Source organism: Stigmatopora nigra, chromosome 15 (genome assembly GCF_051989575.1).
Source record: "Stigmatopora nigra isolate UIUO_SnigA chromosome 15, RoL_Snig_1.1, whole genome shotgun sequence".
NCBI classification, from domain to species: Eukaryota; Metazoa; Chordata; class Actinopteri; order Syngnathiformes; family Syngnathidae; genus Stigmatopora; species Stigmatopora nigra.
Genome location: NC_135522.1, coordinates 10,128,343 through 10,145,000, shown reverse-complemented (window position 1 = coordinate 10,145,000; position 16,658 = coordinate 10,128,343). Strand labels below are relative to the sequence as shown.

Sequence of the window (16,658 nt, the reverse complement as noted above, 5' to 3'; positions counted from 1 at the left end):
GCAGAGAATGAGTTACGTGCTACAACCAATAAAATAGAGCCCAAATATCAGAATAATGAAAAAGCTATAGAACTAGGGTTGTCCCAATCATATCGCATTATATAGAATAACATACTCCTACAGGTAGCGTCAAATCATTTATATTTGTTTCTTTTAGATTAAATCATTGTACATATTTATTATTTTGTCTCTTTGTAAACCTTAAAAAATGTAAATAAATGTATCTTTCCAGGGAAAATTATTTAATTGGGTACCAGGGACATCTCTGGTATATTTAGTCTGTTTTATACAATGTCTATGTACACTATTGATACAAACTTTGTAAAACAAAGATAAAATGTCAAGCAAAAATATTAAAGAAAATCCTCACCAAAGTAATCTCAATTTATCATTTTTGATGACTAACTAACTTTATATTTAACTTGTTCGTTTATATAAAACAAAATATTTAGATATATATTTGTTTTGCATGGTGTAAGAGGGTTTAGAGATTGTTCAGTATTTGTTTCATTTCTCTTTTTATACAACGACTAGTCTGGAGTGTGGTTTGAACCCTAACATGGATAAGCAGTGTTGAAACTTAATGTATAAAAAATTGTTGTTTTCATCATATGTTCACAAACCATTAAATCACAGTATTGTGTGTACTTTTTAGAGCCCTGGGGGAGGCACTGTATTTTCAATAGGGAGACTGAGCAATGTGGATTTGGAAGAGGAAATTACGTCAGATGAGGTAAAATATTTATAAACTGTCTCTCTCTCTTGATTGTTGTCTCACGCTATGTTAAGTATTTTTTATGATGACCAGTTGAGAACAATCACCATTAGAAGTGCCCGATTTCAAGTACCACAACACATGTTTTTGCGCCTATACAGACAGACAAGAACTAGTACAATAGTGTATATTTATTAAATATTACACCTATACGCATGTCCAAAGACTGTAATGTATTAGTATCTAAATATACTGTATATTTTTAAAAATGTTACTACCTTAAATACTGCACTCACAGTGAAAATAGCTCCTCTCCGCTGTATATAAGTAAATTAAAAAAACAGGTAAAAGGGAGTTATAGTCCAAGTCATTTGTCTTCTTGTGGCCATGGGTACATGATATTTGAATATTAGCAATATTTGAGGGATTACTGTACAACTTTCTGCAAAGCCCATCTCGGTCCCCCCCTTAAAAAAACTACCAACTATAGTAAACCCTTTAAAAATGATTGTGTGCCAAATTTGTATAATGAAAATGACTTATCAATGTATTATAATGAATAACAGGTATGCAAAACTATTTTCTATTCATTAAAAGGAGGAAGCTAATGCTATCATATGAACACATTCACATTAATCAATAACTAAACAAGGTCATATTATAAAATTCAATTAATCTTAGAATTATGTAGGCAGTCTCTCAATCCCGTCATTTAATGCTTCTTTCTAGGTAATTTAGATCTTGTTTTTGCATATTGGAGTGGTCATTTGCATATCAAAAGTTTTTCATAACCTGAAAATTTCCTATTTAATCAAATCAAAATCATTTATTGTCATTATACAACAGCTGCGTATAACGAAATTAGTGATGCTACTCCACATAGTGCGTGTTTCTCAGTAAAAACATAAATAAGTAATATAAAAAGTAAAGTCTTGGCAAGGTAAATTCTAAAATATTGCACAATCTAAGATATTCCATATTGTTATTTCACAGAATGGATTGTATGTCATGCTAATGTAATTCCTAAGCAGAGGCATTATTGTAATGAGAAGCTTTGGGGTTGACCATCACATCGATGAAATTGTCCCCCCCCCCCCCCCCCCTTCTTTTGCAGGAGACCCAACGGGGACACCCCAAAGAAATCCCTCATAATGAGAAGCTGCTGTCACTCAAATTCGAGGTAGAAGACTTCCTTATGTATTCAATATCTAATTTACCCTCACCGAATATGCACGTTTATCATAGTTTTTGCATGTTAACTTTATCATAATAGATTAGAAAATCGTCCTATTTTTATGACTTGATTGTCATTGGGACATTTTAAAAATTGATTATTGTTTTATTTTTATTTTTTATTAGAGTCTTGACTATGATAACATCGAGAACCAGCTCTTTCTGGAAGAGGAAAGGCGTATGAGTTACCTGGTGAGTTGGTTCAAAGCCTTGAGTCGCTTCATTGTTCACACATGCAACAATATAAATATCTGAATATAATGGCTTCTAAATCTGACTCTCTATTTTTAAATACTGAATTTGTATGTAGATGTCCATATTCTTAAAGACATATCCAATAGGAGTGTCACAGTAAATATATATTTGAATGTAATGGCTTCTAAATCTGACTGTATTTTTAAATACTGAATTTGTATGTAGATCTCTATATTCCTAAAGACATATGCAATAGGAGTGTAACAGTAAATCTATATATTTGAATATAATGGTTTCTAAATTTGACTGTATTTTGAAATACTGAATTTGTATGTAGATCTCCACATTCCTAAAGACATCCAATAGGAGTGTGACAGTAAATGGATACAGTGATAAAACTTGTTACCACGTTTCCCAGTGGGTTATCGATATAGTCTCGCCAAGAATCAACATATCATTTAAAAAGGTGTCACGACTTAAAGTTTGCCACAGAAAATTATCCAATCAATTGTTTGTGTCTTATTGGTTGCCACCTGACAAAGGGCAGGTAACCTAAATCAATTTTTAAGTGAATTGTCATGTATTTTAATGATCAATACTATTTAGAGACATTGCTGACCATTGATAGGACTGACGTCCATTCCATTTTGACTGAGCAGGGAGAATGAACTAATCGATTGGACGTCTAGTGCCGTCAATCGGACGGAAAGATGAGCGTTCACTGCCAGTCCCCCCCCTAGTTTGAATAAAATAAATGGCTATTGTTGTCATGAGCAGACAATGAGTTAAAACACTCATTTGCAACAATATGGCAACATTATAGTGTTGCTGTATTCCCATACAACATTATAGTGTTGCTGTAAAATATTCCCATTGTCTATCAGGAAAACAGGTTTTGTCGTAACCTCACACAAAAGTGCAAAGAATAAATTTGTTTTATTTATTTTTTGTTAGCTAGTTTTTCTTTTAGTTGTAGCCAAGACTAGCGTAGATATTTTTTGTGTCACCGTATCTTGAGATAACCGCGCGCCTTGTATCTTAAACCGTTATCTGGTCATTAGGAACCCAAAGGTTTCCACTCTTTGTTTCAAACCAGTTTCAATTTACCCTTCTTTCTCATTTAAGGGTTTTCGCTGTTTGGAAATCAGTCGCTGGGTGGTCTGTGGTCTGATCGGCTTTCTCACAGGCCTCATTGCCTGTTTCATAGACATTGTGGTGGAGCAGCTGGCTGGAATCAAATACCGAGTTGTTAAAGAAAGTATCTTGATACATCCTCAATCATGTATTTTGATAAACTTAGGGGTTAAGAGTTGAATATCAGCCCAGGCACATGTTTTCCCTTGACCATTAACCTTCACAGATATCGATAGATTTACAGAAGTTGGAGGACTATCTCTTTCACTCATCCTGTGGGCTGTCTTGAATTCTGGTTTTGTTATGATGGGAGCAATCATAGTTGCCTTTTTGGAGGTAAGTGACATTATAGATGAGATAGGAAATTATAATTAGCTAATTGTATCTTCCAACCACTTTATCTAGCCTATAGCAGCAGGGAGCGGTATTCCTCAAATAAAATGTTACCTGAATGGAGTCAAGGTTCCAAGAGTGGTTCGACTTAAGGTAAACAAACGTTCGCCTGAAATGATTCATTGGAAAAGGAAATGCAAGCAAACTTTGCCTTTTATATCTGTGTTTTTTTGTCAGACTCTGGTAGTAAAAGTGTGTGGAGTTATTTGCTCAGTCGTTGGTGGACTGGCTGTTGGAAAGGTAAGAAGCATGCATGAGTAAATACATGGTAATTTAAACCTCAGTCTCAGTTTGCAGAAGGTCCCTCCCACCTTGTGGACTTCCTGTGTGTGGCTCTAGTTTTTTAACTAGGTCTACAATGTCTTTTGTGTCTTGCGTCTGTCTTGCTACTGCAAACAAGACATTTCCTGAATACGGGATGAAATAAAGTTCTAACCTAATCAAACCTAATCTAACTTAATTTAACCTAATAACCCTCCAAGTTCGAATGGATTGAAGGCCTACAAGTGACAAACCCATTTAAAATTTCAGCAGTAGTATAAAAAGAGCCACATGATTGCACATCTATCACTGTCAATTGCAGTGAAAGACTTATGCCAGTGATTAAGGGTACACATGATATCATTTTAAGTTAAAATAAGTGTTTCATCATTCTAAAGTCACAATGTGCAAAGGAGTATGTTCCCAAAACAGTAGATCTCATCTCTCATCTTATTTTCTTAACCACTTTATCATTACTAGGGTCGTGGGGGGTGCTGGAGCCTATCCCAGCTGACTTCCGGCCAGAGGCGGGGGACACTCCGAATCGGTGGCTAGCATGGGCACAAGAAGACAAACAACCATACACTCTCACACTCATACCCAGGGGCAATGCATTCTGATAACCATGCATTCTTTGAAATGTGGGAGGAAACCGGAGTACCTGGAGAAAACCCACGCAGGCCAGGGAGAACATGCAAACTCCACACAGGTGGACCAACCTGGATTTGAACCCAGGTCCCCCACTGTGAGGCCGACCCACCCCCAAAAACAGTACATAATATGACACAAATGGCTTGTTTTCTAAGCCTGCCTTCTAAGAGAATAATTGACAAATTGGGTAGTCCAATCCATGAGGGTAAAGGTTGGCATGCTGGACCAACCAATTGCATTATAGACAGTGCCATATTTAAATTAAAGAGGGTGAATTATCCTGACACAATCTATTTAAAATAATTGTATTTCAGTTCGGTATTGTGCAGTAACAGTTTTCTAACATGCAAATTAAGCTATGGCTCAAAAGAGGTTTAAAAACACTATCTGTTGTTTTGTTTATTGTGTATCATTTTAGGAGAGAAAGGGTCAAATAACAAAATAACTGACCAATTATTATTTTTATTTATCCTAAGGCTTCAAATTCATCAGAAATGCCATATATTTAGGTTAAGTAGTGTGATAAACATTAATGTCCAACTTCAGTTGGCTTGTGTGCAGTGAGTTTGTTTGTAACCTTATATATAAGCCTTGGCTCAATAGAGGTTTGGATACATCAATTGCATAGTGATGCCCTGTTACCCTTTTTACTGCAAAAACTAAATAAATAAATGTGCTGTATAAGTACTCTCCATTAACATTTTTTCACCATTTTACCAATCTTTTAGGAAGGCCCCATGATCCACTCTGGTGCAGTTGTCGCTGCGGGAGTCTCCCAAGGCAGGAGTACCTCTTTGAAAAGAGACTTCAAGGTATGCATAGGTCATGAAGCCTGGATGTGGTCATCATCTCAGAAATGTATTGAGTTAAATGAGTGTGTGTTTGCAGATCTTTGAATACTTCCGGAGAGACACGGAGAAAAGAGACTTTGTTTCTGCTGGAGCTGCTGCTGGAGTTTCGGCTGCTTTTGGAGCACCCGTTGGTAATGTCAACATGTATAATCAAAAATACAGTTGGGAAATTCAAAAACATCAGATTTCAACAGGTCTCTAGTACAAACCTAAATAGTTGTACTTAACCCAACATGGTGGAATGTTCTGGGCAAAGTGGGGGGGGTTAGCTTTCATCTGCGACCACCCTCCCTCTTCAGATGGATTGGACTTCTACCAGTAATGAATTTGTATAAATTCCCAGCAGAAGGATGAAAAGATCTGTCTGATTGGTTGTCTTTTATCATCAATGGCAATGAAAGAATTAAGAAACAACTTGCCATTTATGCGAGAATTGTAAAAGCTGTAGTTGGCAATATATGCAAAGTTTTCCATTATATTGAAATTGTATTTCTTGGGGCAACAGGTGGGGTTCTTTTCTCTCTTGAAGAAGGGGCGTCTTTCTGGAACCAAATGCTCACATGGAGAATAGTAAGTCACAATAGGATCAAGATTTCATACATGTTACAAAACATATTTTTTTCAAATATACAAATCAGATACAGTGTTCCCTCGCTACTTAGCGGTTCAGCTATGGCGGACTCAGAGCTTTGCAGATTTTTTTGGAGAAAAAAAATACTAATATTACATTGAAACAACATATTTTACAGTTTTTTTGTTATAACATGAATTTCACTCTCTTTACCCGTATTCTATATGGTTTACTGTGTACAGGGGGGTGAAAAAAATAAAAAATAATAATATATATTTTTTTGGAATTAAATTCAAATTAAGCATTTCTGAAGGGGAATCCCTACTTCGCGGAAATTCACTTATCGCGGGTGGTCCCGGTCCCCATTAACCGCGATAACTGAGGGAACACTGTACACATTTAACATTAGTGGGAGTAATTGTAGCAATAATATCCTATTCTTATTCATTATCTTCTTTCCTTTTTATCCACAGTTCTTTGCATCAATGATCTCCACCTTCACCTTGAACTTCTTCCTCAGTATCTACCACAACAACCCAGGTGACCTTTCCAACCCTGGTCTCATCAACTTTGGACGATTTGAGAATGACGTAAGCATACAATCATCAAAATGACATAACAAAACTTTTTGTTTGAGTAAGGGTATAAATGACCACCTCATTTATTGTCTCTTCTCAGAGTGTGGCCTATTACCTCTATGAAATTCCCCTATTCATTGCTATGGGTGCTATAGGTAAAACTCTTTACCTTCTCAAGAATCTATTTGATTGCAGTGTGAATTAAAACATAGACTTAAACTCAAAAAGTTTCAAATTTATCAAGTCTTTCTTGCTTACATTTTCCCTTGTAGGTGGACTTCTGGGAGCTCTGTTCAATGTTCTCAACTACTGGTTGACCATCTTCAGAATAAGGTAAGGCAGACAAATCCAAACAGACAATAGCATAATAGCGTTAGATAAGTCAACGTCAAAGGGTCACATGACGCATGTGTTATTGTTTTGGGTCTGGTTGCAACATTAAAAAAATGTGCCCGCACAAGGTAATTTGTTTTTTTGCGTTGGCAATGGTGAACTTAGTCATAGAGTAAGAACAGGTATGATCACTATGGATGGGAAAGGAAATCTTTGAAAACACATGCAGCACTATTTTTGTGCGCTCCCACATGACGTGCAGAAAGTTTTGTCCTGGGCAGCACGCCACTTTTTTGGTCAAATTTGCGTCATTACAGACACGCCCGGTGGAAGTGGTAATATGGCGGACAAAAGGACAAAAGGTGTTTTAAGTTGTAGCTTAATATGGTTTTAAAGCAATTTTATTGAGAGCAGACAGATACATGAGGTGATACATATATTTTATGCATAAATATCGAACTAGCATTCATAAAACATGCTAATTGTAGCAATCAATTAGTCAAATGCATCAGTATCATCACCTTTTGTCTATATATATTTTTTTAAATCACAATCTACTATTTAATATACAGAAATCAGAATGGTTCTGTGTGCGCTTGCCTCAATCAGGTATGTCCATCGTCCTTGTTTGCAAGTGATGGAAGCTATGTTGGTCGCCGCGGTGACGGCGACAGTGTCATTCACCATGATTTACTTCTCTAACGACTGTCAGCCTCTTGACCCCGAGCACTCCGAGGAGTATCCCTTGCAGGTATATTGGAGAAAGATGTTGTTTTTAATAGGGTTGTGAATATGAAGAAATTTACAATAATACCTCACAACGGATCGACTATCGTAAATTCATGTGGCTTGGATTTACCAAATATAAAGTGGTACCTCGAGATAAGAGCTTAATTCATTCTGGGACTGAGCTCGTATGTCAATTTTCTCCTAAAATAAAAACAAATTAATTTGTTCCAACCTTCTGAAAAAATACACAAAACAGGATATTGGATTGGAAAAACATTTTTATTTGTTCTACTTTGCCATCTATTAACAAAGTAACAAATAACTAGTGGTTTAATAGTGCTAAAATGTGTTTAACAGGACTAAAATTAAACGGATTTCGCGGAAGGAAGAAAGAGAGGGACAGAGAGATGGGGGTGACTTTGCATGGCAACGCAATTGTAACATATTGTAAACAAATTTAAATGAACTTGGATTACAATGCGGACACACTCAAAAATTTATTTAATCTAACCTTACATTAAGCTTAATTTTATTTTTGTTTTAAATTTTGATACCTTTTTTTTTCCCCCGGCCGTGTTTGCCCCGCCTCTACCTTTGTCTATCGACGGTTTGATTTTCTATTCCCTTCAAAATATTCCGAAAATGATGCACGCAAATGTCCTCACAATAGGATAACACACGCTCACTTGCCAATGAGAAGTAGTATATGTTAGCGATCGCGCCACCATTCGCACTGTCAACAGGGGAAAAAAAACACTTAAAAAATGCAATGTTCCGCCCAGTGCTCGTAGTGACATTACACAAGGGAGTTGCGACCAGAAAGACAGTGCCCCGGATGTTCTTATGAGCAGCCTCCCGCGTCCGCTGTATGCTCGTATATCAAAATTTGTCTCGTATCTCAAGATAAATATTTGCTCTTAAATTTACTCGTATCTCCAATTGCTCGTATGTCGGGGCACTCGTATGTCGAGGTACCACTGTAATAGTACAGAGAAGTTTGTAAAAGGCCAAATAAATTTAAATAGCTACTAATGAAAACAGTGTTCCTACATTGAGGTTATTCACCTATTGCAGCAGGTCTTGGAACCTATTAACCGTGATAAAAGAGAGATTGCTGTACCACACATTTTGTCAAAGTGACTTCATTTTTCTTGCATTTGCATGCAGCTATTCTGTGCTGATGGGGAGTATAACTCCATGGCAACAGCCTTCTTCAATACTCCAGAGAGAAGTGTCCGTAGCCTTTTCCACAACCAGCCAGGTATACCATTGTAATGCCTGTTACTATGGAACATTTCCTAAACGGCATACAGCCAAGGGCTTTCCTAATATGATGTGACAAAAGAAAAAATGTCTCCTTTTTAAAGGATCCTACAATCCTTTGACGCTGGGCTTATTCACATTGACGTACTTCTTTCTGGCCTGTTGGACGTATGGCCTCACTGTGTCTGCTGGGGTCTTCATCCCGTCGCTGCTTATCGGTGCAGCCTGGGGAAGACTATGCGGAATTCTGCTGTCTGCCATCTCTGCCTCTGGATCGGTATGTGTGTGTTCCTAACCACTGTGCAACAGCGCTCTGGTATGCCGTGAGCGATGGTCAGGGGTGCAGCAGGAAATTACTCGCCAATGAGTCACATATTGTAATATACAGAGAGAAACATTGTAATATTGCAATATTAAAATTGAAGTATGACCAATAACAAGTCCCTATTGGAAAGGCTATATGATCATGAAACTGCTTTATGCATAATTTTAAGAGATAGGAGTGATCTTGGGAGAAAAAGAGATGAAATTACAAGAATAAAATGGTGTGTTAACTATTTTTAAAATATGAACAGGAAGTTTCAACAATAATAATAATAATTTTTAAATTATTTAGCTTCATTTTTACAAAACAACATTTTTTGTAACATTTTCAGAACATAAAATGGAGTAATATCAAGCAAGAAAATCATTTTCAGACTGTCCTCAAATGTCAGAATTTCTCTTATTGGCTTCCCTTGACATCTTTCCTATGTCGTCCAATGAATACCCTCCGCTGGGACTTGCTGTATACACGCTAAAGAGATAATTGAGTTATGTGGACTGATAATGTCTTGACCGTGTACCTGCAGGCTTGATGGTTTGGGATGATATGATGTTGAGCGCTGCCGTGGTTCAGTCAATCGTGTTTCCCTTCAGTGTACCTGATATGCATTCATAAGTACAGATAAAGTACCCGACAGATAGACATGGCTCTTTTAGTAGGTAGGCGCGGTGTTGCCTTGCATCTCATAATTGTTCATGTTAGCTGTGTTTTCATCCTTTCATTTTGTGATCTGGGTCCACCGCTCCATTGCTACCCTTGCTAAAGGACTATCTGTTCTTCACCATCTTCTTTGTATCCTGAATGTTGGCCAAGAACTAGCATTCACATCACTTCAACGTTCGCATTCTTTTTGGTGTTTGAGTGGTGTAATTATGCATCTTGAATTAAGCGACGTTTAGCAAACAATTTTTAGGATTGTTGACAAAAGTTATTTGTCGTTAATTATTGTAAGCGTTTTATCGCCCAGGACCAAGTTAGGTGTTATAGAGCCACTAGATGGAGCTGTAGTAGGCATAGTAATAGTAATAATAGTAGTGTTCGGTGTTTTGTTATGCATCAACTAGATGGAGCTGATGATTAACCAATATTGACCATTATATACGGCGCAATGGATTATAATGTGCACTCTTGGAAAAACTGGTCTTTTAGTTGCGCCTTATAGTGCAGAAATCCACCGATTAGTTGAAGTAAATTATCGTTAGTTACACCTCAAATCGTAACTTGGGCCACTCAGAGATTCCTACCTTTATTTAGAAGTAAATCTGTACCTTTACCCCCTATTTTAAATTGTTATTGTACAAAAAAGTTATTAAGTGTGCAACTCTGTGTTCATTTAGATCTGGGCAGATCCTGGTAAATATGCCTTAATCGGAGCAGCAGCGCAGTTAGGTAAGTAACATTAACCTCCCTTGAATAATATTAATAGCGCTCAAACTTTCCACTTGATGGAAGATAGTGGACTTGTGTAGAATATTCACCATTCCTGTTTGTGTAGGCGGCATTGTGAGGATGACTCTCAGTTTGACAGTCATTATGGTGGAGGCCACGGGCAATGTCACGTACGGCCTTCCCATTATGCTCGTCCTAATGACAGCCAAGATCGTAGGAGACTACTTTGTTGAGGTTTGTAAAATGCAGTTTCCTAGCATCCTCATCTCATCTTGTTTTCTGAACCGCCTTGTCCTCATTAGGGTCGTGGGGGGTGCTGGAGCTTATCCCAGCTGACTTTGGGATATAGGTGGGGGAGACCCTGAATTGGTGGCTAGGCAAGGAGACAACCAGTCACGCTCACACTCATACCTAGGGGCAATTTTAGAGTGTCCAATCAACCTAACCATGCATGTCTTTGGAATGTGGGAGGAAACCGGAGTACCCGGAGAAAACCCAAACAGGCAGAACATGCAAACTCCACACAGGTGGACCGACCTGGATTTGAACCCAGGTCCCCCACTGTGAGGCCGATGCCGCCGGGCCACCGTTTTACATATTAATTAATCACAATCCTTCACTAAGGCCCCTTCTTGTCCTTTCCCTTTTGAATTGTTTTGTGTTATGTTGTTTCCAAGTTATCGTAATGTGTGGTTGTATAAATATTGTTAGATGTTTTTATTAAAATGATTGGAAAAAAAATTTTTTAAAGACAAAACAATGAATTAATACTCATTAATACCAAAATGTATTGTTTTATCCCAATTTATTTTTTAAGTCTACTGATACTAATTCCCATTTGGCTGTGTGTTATTAGATGATACAGCATGGACACTAAGAATAAAAAAAAAATATATTTATACATGTATATATTCTCTAATACTAAATTTTGGTGTACTCTACCACCCCACTTCACTTTACAGAATTGGACGTGTCTACGAGTGAAAGAAATTTATAAATTCACAACTATTTGATGAATACAAACAAATGGCATCTATCATTATTGTTCTATCATTAATAATTGAGCTATCATTATCTTGGGAGGGGCAACAGGCATTCCTTTCTTTACAGCAGTGTAAGGCAGGGTGACAGGGTTGAAAACTGCATATCAAACAGGAACATGTTGCGCAGCATCGGCACGTTATTTCTTAGTTATATATTGCTGTATCGGTATCAATGCTAGTGTCATTGTTGGTACACTAAAAATGTCTTATTCTTTTTTTAGGGTCTATACGATATCCACATTAAACTGCAGAGTATTCCCTTCCTCCATTGGGAGGCTCCTGCAACTTCACACTGGCTAACAGCTAGGTAATATTTTAACTCCAATTCTGTGCTAAATTTACACTTTAGCAGATGAATGTGATAATCTGCTTTATTTCATTTTAGAGAAGTGATGAGTAGTCCAGTCACCTGTTTGAACAAGATAGAGAAGGTAGGAACCATTGTTGACATCCTGAGTGGCACATCGACCAATCACAATGGTTTTCCTGTGGTGGTAGCTCAAGATGAGTCTGGTGAAGAGGTATGAGTACTTCCTAACTATATTTGTTTGGATTGTGTGTAATTAACAAACTGCAATCCACATCTGAAACTGATTAATTCTATTTTCATTATGTGTATTTTATGTGTTGAGTTTATTAGAAAGATTAAGCAATCAAAGATGAAACAAACTTTGGACTTTGTGGTGTTTTTTTGAGGGTCTATTATAACAGCTATGTTTTGAGGAGTTGCTATTTCCTTGCTAAACCCTGCATTTACCTATACATAATCCTGACATTTCTAATGTCCCTTTTAGTGCTTAACAGTCTTTGTCATTCTTTTGCAGCCAGCAAAGCTTTGTGGACTCATCCTTCGCTCACAACTCATTGTTCTTCTTAAGCACAAGGTGAGTGGCATATGGCCTATTTTTTTTACCCAGGTGAGATTTTCACAAGCATCATGTGTGTATATGTGTGTGTGTGTGTGTGTGTGTGTGTGTGTGTGTATATATATATATATATATATATATATATATATATATATATATATATATATATATATATATATATATATATATATATATATATATATATATATATATATATATATATGTATGTATATATATATATATATATATATATATATACGTGTATATATTTATGTGTATATTTATATATATATGTTTATTTATATACACATACTCACATATATACATATGTACACACGTGTATGTGTATATGTAGTATGTTTATTAACATGAATATAAATGTGTTCATTAATATGCTGTCCCCTCAAATATCACCGTGTTAGTCTCCTATATGATATAATATTTTTAATGGAAATTGGTTATCCAAACAACCAATGGTTTATAACGCAAAATCTTGAAAAGGGTCAGGGGTGCCCAAACTTTTTCATTCAACCGTATTGTAAACGCCAGTTGTTTTGCCAGGTGTTTGTAGAACTGGCACGCTCACGGCTCACCCAGAGGAAACTTCAGCTGAAGGACTTCAGAGACGCCTACCCCCGCTTCCCCCCAATACAAAGCATCCACGTCTCCCAAGATGAACGAGAGTGTATGATGGACCTCTCTGAGTTTATGAATGCGACACCTTACACTGTTCCACAGGTAATACATGTGTTTCATGTCTTTTTATTGTCTGTTACACTGTATAAATAAATGCAGTGTAATTTCAAAGACGTATGATTTGTTTACAGGATACTTCTCTTCCTCGTGTGTTTAAACTGGTCAGAGCACTCGGTCTTAGGCACCTGGTTGTGGTGGATGATGAAAACAGGGTAAGCGTTAGCGATCTGAAATACATTGAGATGGTGATATTTTGCAATAGGTGGTATCCCAATGGTTATCGATATGCTCCCAATAGAGGTGAGGTTTTGAGCTGGAGCCTGGACCAGACCCGGGTCCAGGTTATATAATATATAAATTCTTGTTGTTTTTATTATCATTTTTTTTTTTACTTCAGTGCTGAGTCCTAGTAACAAGTGGAGGACATAGGGGAGTGGCTTCCGCTTGCCAGTTTCAGCGTGGGTTTTCACATTTTTATGAACTTGCAAAAAAAATGTTATTAACAAAAAAAAATTACCCGAAAAAAAGGCTATGTAGTGAAACCGCGATAGTTGAATCCGCGATATTCGAGGGGTTACTGTATTTGCGATTCAAGGTTTAAAATAAAAAAATAAAAACATTCTTTTGGGAAATTTATCATAAATCTTTGTCTTCACAGACTTAGAAAATATTTCATCTCAACATTTCCCTAAATACAGCAAGAATATATTACTTAAACATCCCTGTTAAAATAGAGTACCGTATTTATTCACGTATAACTCGTACCCATAATTTGTGACTAAAAATTGGTATCATTTTATTCTCCACTTTTTCCTATGCTCACAACAAGGATTGCACCAGTTATACTCGAATAAATATGGTATTTATCTTTATAAACTCATTTCTTGCCAACGTTAGAAGTCCAATTCTTTTAAACTGGAAGGACTTGACTGTCATGGCTGGATGTTTTTTTTTTTTACCCCTTCCCAGTCAAAATGAATTAGACCTTAATTGCCGTCTATGGTATTTACAGTGGATTTTTTTTATCGTAACTTTTGGGTCCTTTATTAAACACTGTCATCTTTTTAAAATGAAAAATCTTATCGTATCATATCGATAACCTATTAGGATACAATACATTGCGATATATTGCCATAGAAATATATATTATCACAACCCTATTTAGAGGTTTGAACATCACATTGATTTCATTGTCAGTTTTTATATTCTGCATGTGGATTTTTGTTTTTCTTTCTTATGCAGGTGGTTGGACTTGTCACCAGAAAAGATTTGGCCAGATATCACTTGGGCAAACACGGATTAGAGGAACTTCAGCTGGCTCAGACATAGTATAGACAAACACACACATTTATTTCAATGCATTGCCATAAAGTATTCCCACAACCCAACTATGACAAGTGCCTAATGTGACGGTCAAAGGGGATAAACATGTCAACCAAAAAAGATTGACCACTAGGAGTCTGATTACCAAAAATTCAGTCTTTCTACACTTAGTCAAAATCATTTACATAAAATATTTGTTGCTATCATTTGACCTAAACAGTGTCACACTATCTTACTAGCTTGATATTCAAGTGGTCTGAGGTTTTCACCAACATAGTCAGATGATTCTTTTCAAGTAAATCCTCATAAAGTCTTCACAAAAGCGAGATTGTAATGAAATGTCTGCAATGCAAATTAAATACCACAGTTGAAATAGTTATAACAATGCTTTTGTGCACTATGTTTATTTTTGACCTCTAAATTGAATACTAAAATGGTACTGAAAGAATAGAATAGTGCGGCTCATGCTGTGTTTTCCACATTATGTTCTGTTGTTTTGCACTGATAGATTTCTGTTATTTATTCCTTGTTTTATTTTCACAGAATTTGCACGAGAGACAGAGAAATTCAAAAAAAATCTAGAAAATAAAGTGATTTAATTTGCCCTGTTCTAGCTGCACTGTGAGGCAGTTTTTGCTACAAATCAGGTACGCCCATTTTCTCTAGCCACACCCCCATACTATTGATTATATAATTTTATCACCACCAGATTTTTAAACTCTGGTTACTTCTGAAAATGTGTGACACAGGAAGCCAGATTTGAATGTAAAGCTTTGTATTATGAACCATGTCCATTAATATTATGATGAAAGTAAATGTTCTAATTTTTCACCTATGAATATTGTCTAATTTCACATTGTTCTCTTCTTTGTTTATGCTGTGTGACCCCTTTTGTGTTGTACAGTTCTCCTTGTTCAAAATAAAGTCAATGTTCTATTTTATAACCACTGCATTAGGCTTTGTGAAAAAAATAATTATATATTATACATCATCTGCTTTGTGTACAGTACTACTATAAACATAGGCAAAAAGTATCCAGGCCTTTGTGTATCACTTTAGGCTGCTGTGGGTACATTTTTATTTTCAAGTCCTCTAAACACCTTTTTATTTTAAACACAGCTAATGTGTTATCGATGCTCACCCAAAAATAAATGTGGACTCTACATTTTCAACTTGTCTTTATATTTACCTGATTGAAACGTGTACAATTAGCCTAGTAAACTTAACCTAAATGACCATGCATTTCATACCTAAGCCTTCAGTAGTGCTATGTCTGAATTAATCCAATCCCCCAATAACTATTTTATGGCTATACAACATTTGCTGCAGCAACAGCTGCAACACCTTAAAAGAAGCATCAATAACAACCTAGGCCGGGTTCAAATCCAGCTGTGCAAAGTAGCCAATTTGTTTGCAAATATTTGTCTGTCTCCAACAACATGGTCCTGCATCACGCCAACGAACCATGCTCCCATCAAAAAGCACTCTTAAAATGAGAACTGGGACTTCAAAATCCCCAAATGACAACATACCGAATGCGCTCAATTATCCTGGAAGGATTTTATCAGATATTTCTTCAGTAAATCGTCACTTCTGAGCTGCTCTGCAGTACACTGCCGTACAGGCTCATCCGCCATTTTAAAGATTGGGGGCGGTGATTTGAACTCTCTCTCGGTCACTATTAGAACCCACAAAATACATTAGACTAATACACTTAATTACGAAAATAATGCAGTATTTTTGTGTGCATTTAACATGTACACCTTCAGATTTGTCTGAATCAATCCAACCCTCAATAACTATTTTATGGCTATAAAACCTCTGCTAAAAATCCTCAATAATAACCTCATACCGTTGAAATATTTAGGATGTGTATATTTGCTGGTGCATCTTGCTACAGATAGTTTGGTAGCACTGATTAGTCCACTTTATCACTTGCCAATCATAGTTTGTGAAAGCGATGACGTATCCCTACGCCTGCGAGAAGGCATTGGTGTCGCCAATTCAAAATCTGATTGGTTAAAGCAACAGTTTTATCAATGCTTGTTTTATGCAGCAGAGCCTGTACAACTGATTGTGAAGGCTTCAAGGCAGATTTACGACTCTGGC

General features: G+C 36.6%; 1 protein-coding gene across 1 annotated transcript in view; it reads left to right on the top strand.

The window, feature by feature from the left end:
• The window catches only part of clcn7 (chloride channel 7), a 16,903-nt gene extending 1,358 nt beyond the window's left edge, over positions 1-15,545 (top strand). The window contains exons 2-25 of the mRNA XM_077735113.1: positions 656-733; positions 1,830-1,895; positions 2,075-2,140; positions 3,269-3,401; positions 3,504-3,613; positions 3,683-3,763; positions 3,848-3,910; positions 5,311-5,394; positions 5,471-5,564; positions 5,939-6,003; positions 6,478-6,594; positions 6,683-6,737; positions 6,855-6,915; positions 7,525-7,666; positions 8,812-8,905; positions 9,012-9,184; positions 10,570-10,621; positions 10,728-10,855; positions 11,886-11,971; positions 12,050-12,185; positions 12,489-12,548; positions 13,092-13,268; positions 13,358-13,438; positions 14,469-15,545. Coding sequence (XP_077591239.1) covers positions 656-733; positions 1,830-1,895; positions 2,075-2,140; positions 3,269-3,401; positions 3,504-3,613; positions 3,683-3,763; positions 3,848-3,910; positions 5,311-5,394; positions 5,471-5,564; positions 5,939-6,003; positions 6,478-6,594; positions 6,683-6,737; positions 6,855-6,915; positions 7,525-7,666; positions 8,812-8,905; positions 9,012-9,184; positions 10,570-10,621; positions 10,728-10,855; positions 11,886-11,971; positions 12,050-12,185; positions 12,489-12,548; positions 13,092-13,268; positions 13,358-13,438; positions 14,469-14,555 — 2,289 coding nt within the window. The 3' untranslated portion in view covers positions 14,556-15,545. The remainder of the gene's footprint in view (positions 1-655; positions 734-1,829; positions 1,896-2,074; positions 2,141-3,268; positions 3,402-3,503; positions 3,614-3,682; positions 3,764-3,847; positions 3,911-5,310; positions 5,395-5,470; positions 5,565-5,938; positions 6,004-6,477; positions 6,595-6,682; positions 6,738-6,854; positions 6,916-7,524; positions 7,667-8,811; positions 8,906-9,011; positions 9,185-10,569; positions 10,622-10,727; positions 10,856-11,885; positions 11,972-12,049; positions 12,186-12,488; positions 12,549-13,091; positions 13,269-13,357; positions 13,439-14,468) is intronic.
• Positions 15,546-16,658: the final 1,113 nt, after the last annotated feature.